A 6,186-nucleotide genomic window follows, 5' to 3' on the forward strand; every position below is an offset into this window, starting at 1 on the left:
ATTTAAACGAATGATTTTTTAAAAAACTTTTATTTACGAAAGCAAGGAATGAGTAACAATTTTGTTTACAAATATACAATATACGTTCTAAAATATTTTTAAGAGATTTTTAATCGAGATAATCCTTGGTGCAGGCTTATATTTAATTATTTATTTTTGTAATTAAATAAAGAGCCATAATTTTAGCTGAATATTAAATTAATATTACAATTAACAGAATACTTAATGCTGCGTCCATTTAATTGTCGTTAAATCGATACCATCTTGGACCATTTCCCAAAGTGGGCTGTAAAAATAAGTTATTATTAACGCTGCTATTAATTATTAATATTTTAAAAATAATTAAATTAATAAGTAAACAAATATTTTGTAATAAATTAACTTAAAATAAAAAATACTTAAATTTTAATTACTATTTATATTAATTATTAAGTACCTCATTTCTCGTAAACGTTTCACATGATAAATTGTATTGTTAGCAGTGTAATCAATTTCTTCGAGTGTCGTAAATCTTCCGATACCAAATCTAATTATTTAAATAGATAAATAAATTCATTATTTTAAAATAATTTTATTGCTTAAAGTAGACTCAAGGTTTTGGAGTATCCGGGGCAGTTCGGGCAGGAGTTTTGTTTTTGTGAAGGATTTTTTTGACATTTAGTTTTTAAAACTTTAATAATAGAAAACTATTTAGCAGCTGAATTTATTTAACTGAACAAAATAAAATAAATTAAAAGTCAGTATAATTACCGCAATACTTTTTACAAGCAAAGACGAGGTTCAAAAAAAATTTTGTGGCAAAATATCAACAATATTAAGAAATTAAATTTAATAAAAAAATATTATTACAGTCGACTACCCGTCATAAGCCTCTTCCCCTCAATCGGGAGTTACTGAGTCCAAACAGCTTCCCCACTTAACCACTCTAAAGAGTTTCGTACTAGAGAACCCGTTATAAGCCTCCGTTAAAATTGTCTAAATTATAAACTAACAATAGGAAAAAATATCCAAATTAATGATGAACATTTACTATCTATGTTTCGCGATTAATAATTTAATCATTACTAAGTAAAATATAATTTATTATTCATAATTGTAATCATTAATTACATCCGAAGCTTCTGTTACAATTGAAAAGTTTTATTGAGCATTAAGTTGATCAACAAAATTATTAATTTAATTATTACTGTAATCAATACCGTTATCATTATAATTTTTTGCATTTAAATTATTATTAGAGTAAAAAGATAAGTATTTATTTTTGCGCCATAAGCACCAGGAAAATCGGGATAGTCGCGTATGTACCAAAATGTAAATATGACGTTTAAAATGATATAAAATAAAACAGGCTTATAACGGGTAGTCGAGAACAAAACTAAACGCACGGTAGTGGGAAGACTGAAATTACAAGAAAAATTTTCCCTACGTCTCCTAGACCAGGCTTATGACAGGTAGTCGACTGTAATTAAAATAAAAATAGTTGGTAAAAAAAAATAAAAGGAAATCTGCACAACATTTGTTTACTCTATTAGGATAATTAAAATTTTCAGTTGTCCGAATTTTAGTGAAAAACGTCGAGGGTAAAAGAAAATTGAGTTGGTAATTTTAGCTTGAAGGGACTATTGCATTTTTAACCGAATTTTTTTTTATACGAGCTAAGCACAGACTTTAATTAGTATAAAAAAATAATAGTGAGTTCTTTTGTACTCAGAACGGCTGCATGAGAAATAAAATAAAAATAAAAATAAAAAATAAGAGTAATTATAACGCACCTGATACTCGAGTGCGCTAAATCTTCAGAAGCACCAATAGCTCTCAGGACATAACTAGGCTCTAAACTGGCACTCGTGCAAGCAGAACCGCTGCTCAGAGCAATATCTTTCAGTGCCATCAACAAAGACTCTCCTTCAACATACGCGAACGACAAATTAACACATCCTGGATACCAAGCAACTGGGTCGCCGTTTCGTATGACTTGCGGTAAACTTCCAGATAATTTATCGATTAAGTAATTCGCAAGATGGGTTATATGTTTCTTATCATACTGAAATTTAAATAATTATATATATTATTGATTATTCATAACTTTTGTTTTCATTTTTACTGACATCCATTTCCCGGTTAGATAATTCACAAGCGGCACCAAGTCCGACGACCAGTGGTGTTGGTACAGTACCACTTCTCATTCCTCTTTCCTGTCCACCGCCACTTTGAATAGGCTCAACACGTACTCTAGGTCTTCTTCTTACGTACAACGCACCGACACCCTTCGGTCCGTATATTTTGTGACCGCTCATAGACATCAAGTCAATATTCATAGCCTGTACATCTATTGGAATTTTTCCTACCGCTTGCGCTGCGTCAGTATGAAAAAATACTTTTTTTTGTCTACAAAAAGTTAACCCATTAAATTTATTATCAAGAAAGTTAATTAATAATAATAATAAATTTAATTGACAATTAAAATTACCGACAAATTTTACCGATTTCTTCGACAGGCTGTCGTACGCCGATTTCATTATTTACGGTCATTACTGATACCAGAGATGTATCGGGTCTTATTGATGACTCTAATTGCTCTAGATTAATTAGACCATTTGAATTAACGGGTAAATATGTAACGTCAAATCCTTCTACTTGAAGTGCTCGGCATGAGTCTAATACGCACTTGTGTTCCTAAATAAATAAATAAGTAAATAAATAAATAAATAAATAAGTTTAAAATATATAATAAATATGAGGTAATTTAAATATATTTACTGTCTGAGTCGTCACAATATGTTTCTTCTTTTCTTTGTAAAATCTGGCTACACCTTTAACAGAAATGTTATTGCACTCAGTGGCACCGGATGTAAATATTATTTCCTTTTTGTCTGCATTTATTAAATCGGCAACTTGCTGTTATTATTATTAATTAAATTTTATATATTATTATATTTTAGAAAAGTAATGAGTGGTAATGGGTATAATTACTTGGCGAGCATGTTCGACAGCTGCTTCGGACTCCCAGCCGTACATGTGTGTCCGGGAATGGGGATTTCCGTGATAAGCCGTCAAATACGGCATCATTTTATCCAATACTCTAGGATCCTTAATAAATAATTCAATTTAAATTATTTATAATTAAAATAAATGAGATAAATTTATAGATATACAAATACATGAAGGGATCGAAAACTAGTTCCCTGATTGGGTACTAGGTCTTTTACTTTACATCTTTTACAAATTATTTGATTTTTAATTTTTTAAGTGTTCAAAACTGGCGCTAAAGTGGCCAAAAACGGTACCCCTGTTATATGGTACCATCACTTTTTATCCGAAGACAAAAAATCCGAATAAATTTTATCCGATAGACAAAATATCCCCAACAAAATATCTTATAATATAAATACTTTTAATATAAATAATACGGTAACCTTTTATCAGAAATGTTTAATATATTTGCGCATAAAATTTGAGTGTGTGATATTAAAAATAGATAAGACATATGCTTGAAATCGTACTGTGCCATTTTTTCACATTTTGGGTGGGTACCCGTGTAAAAATAATTTTATTCGGAATGAATTTAAATCTAAATTTCACAATCGAAACTGATTTACGTAAATCAAGTACTTCGTAGAAAAAGTTTATTGGTAATTTCCGAATCGATCAATTTGACAAAAGCTTTAATTCAGTAACAACTCAGGCAAGTTTCTATCGAAGTCATCTCAAGTCCAATTCAAAGACGGAATAGATCAATTTTATAATTTCGATACTGATTTACTAGACGAAAACTTGGAGTAAATTCATGATAAAAGTCATATTTGTGTCACGATCTGAGTTTCGTCATGAAATTCAGATCTAAATTTATTATGAGCGAAATTTTTTTTTATACGGGTATTATTTTGGAAATAGGTCAACACATATACTTGGAATGGTACGGTACCCGTTTATCGAAAATCATTAATTATTTTTTCACTTAAAATATATTTTTATGAATAAGATTTATCGACAGGATTTTTTGTTACGAATTTTTGTCTCTTGAATATTTAGTCCGGGGATATTTTGTTTATTGGATAATTTGTGTTCGGATATTTTGTCGGGGATATTTTATCCGCGAAGTACAAGTCGTGCTACCTGTCATATTGTTAGTTTCTAAACATTGAGAGCTTTGAAAATTTGTCAAAAATTCCCATAATAATTTTTGTTGGTCTTTATTATAAATTATAAAACGTCCCCCCACCTCCCTGCTACTCATATATATCATCGTCATAAATAATATAAGTACAGCGATATTATAAAAATTTATCATCATCGATTAATAAATAATTATATTATCATACACTGTTATTTTATATTGATATATATTGATATCTTATAAATTATAATTAAAAATGACTCAATAGAAATATAAATAAATGAATCTATACAAAGATTATTTTATATTTTACATTTTGATGCGCAATATATTAAATATATGATGATCAATAATAAAAATATGTTCATGATTAGTGATTAAAAATTAAAAAAATAAATAATACCATGGGTGTTGTTGCTTGAGCATCAAGATAAAGAGATCGTCCTTCTGAAGGACCTCTTTTGTATTCATCAGTAATTGGAGCTGGAAATAAATAATTTATTAATGTAAATTTTAATTAATAAATAATGATATGGATTATTAAATAAATAAATAATTACACTCATATTCGGTGATATCAGACCGCTGTCGCACTGTACGTAATATTGGGCAACATTCTTTGACACGTTGAAAAGTTGTTACTAATGTCCTTGATGGACGTAACATCATTTACTTATTTTATAATTATATTAATTATTAATTAATATAAAAAATTTTTAATGTGCCGCAAAACAATTGGACACTTAGACTTGTCGAGCTTTAACCTCTTATTCTTCGTCTATTTTTCACACTTAAGTTTTCACAGCACAAATTACACATGAGTTATCAGTTACTTTTCCGTTATCATCTGTTCTGTGTAGTTCTTCGAGTTCGTTTTTCTCAAACAAGATGGCAGCATGTGTTTAAATTCAAATTTCAAATAATTGATATTCAAAAATACGAATTTAAAAAAAAAAATTATAGTAATTCGATATGAAATGATAATTTTTAAATTAAAAGTCCTGGGTAATTTAATAAATTAATTAATCATTTTGTTACAATAATTGTAATAAACAATTAGACTTAATTTCATTTCTTTTTTGTTAATCAGTGTTACTTTTAATTTATAATAATAATTAGTAGTATTGTCGTCTGTTTCACTAGGTGCGAAATTTAAAAAAAATTTTTGAATTTTTGATTTATAAAAAAGAAGTTCTGGTTCATTGCATTCCCGGGCCAAAAATAAAACTCGATTCAGGCTCGCTTCACCTTATTTTTTTTTGAAGTTATCGATTTTTCGATCAAATCTTGACTTTTTCGACTTAATTTAAATTTTTTTCAACTTTTTGAACTTTTTTCATCTTAGTTTCAACTTATTTGTATTTTTTGATCTTAATTTGAACTTATTCGTCTTTACTTCGAGCTCGATAGTCATTCACCTTACTTTTGACTTGCTGAACCAAGTCGAAAAAAAGTTATTTATTTGTCTTACTTTTGCTTTAATATATAAATATTATTTCAGCTTAGTTTTGACTTTTTCGCCTTATATTTTAAGTCGAATAAGTCTACATCAAGTCAATTTCGACTTGATTTCAACTTTTTTGTCTTAAATCGTGACTAAGTAAGAGTTTGTCTTGTGAAAAACGGCTCCAAATTTCGACTTGGTAAACCAAGTCTAAATCAAGTTTTATTTTTGACCCGGGTTGTTTTATTTAGTAGACTGTAAAAAATTGGGAGTAAAGTCGGAGTGATTACGGATTTTATTTAAATCCTAATTCACTTCATCACTTGGTCCTGAAGTTTAAAAAAAATTCCTCTGCATACGGAGTAAATAAAGAGTTCGTTTTTTCAACGGAGTGATTTCGAAGTGAACTGGATTTTATTTAAATCTGCATTTACTCCAATTCGTAGTTTTAATATTAAAATAAACTCCTGTTAGGTGTGAATTTGACTTCGAACCGGAATTTCAATATTGAACGTCCCTTCGAAGTGAATTTCACTCAAATAGTCATCCGCTCTACATTAACTCTGCATTCACTCCGCTAATTTTTTAAAGTGTAGACGTTTAAAAATAAAAAAAAAAGGTCATC

At 28.7% G+C, this 6,186-nt stretch overlaps 1 protein-coding gene across 1 annotated transcript; it reads right to left on the bottom strand.

The window, feature by feature from the left end:
* Window positions 1–11: 11 nt before the first annotated feature.
* LOC130671128 (cysteine desulfurase, mitochondrial) lies at window positions 12–4,939 on the bottom strand. The gene is made up of 9 exons (XM_057474846.1): window positions 4,678–4,939; window positions 4,521–4,600; window positions 2,974–3,090; window positions 2,761–2,898; window positions 2,471–2,676; window positions 2,109–2,388; window positions 1,773–2,044; window positions 437–526; window positions 12–286 (listed from the first exon to the last, which is right to left on the bottom strand). Exons 1-9 carry the CDS (start codon window positions 4,784–4,786, stop codon window positions 223–225), a joined length of 1,356 nt encoding a protein of 451 aa, XP_057330829.1. The 5' UTR covers window positions 4,787–4,939; the 3' UTR covers window positions 12–222.
* Window positions 4,940–6,186: the final 1,247 nt, after the last annotated feature.

Source organism: Microplitis mediator, chromosome 7 (genome assembly GCF_029852145.1).
Source record: "Microplitis mediator isolate UGA2020A chromosome 7, iyMicMedi2.1, whole genome shotgun sequence".
Classification (NCBI taxonomy): Eukaryota; Metazoa; Arthropoda; class Insecta; order Hymenoptera; family Braconidae; genus Microplitis; species Microplitis mediator.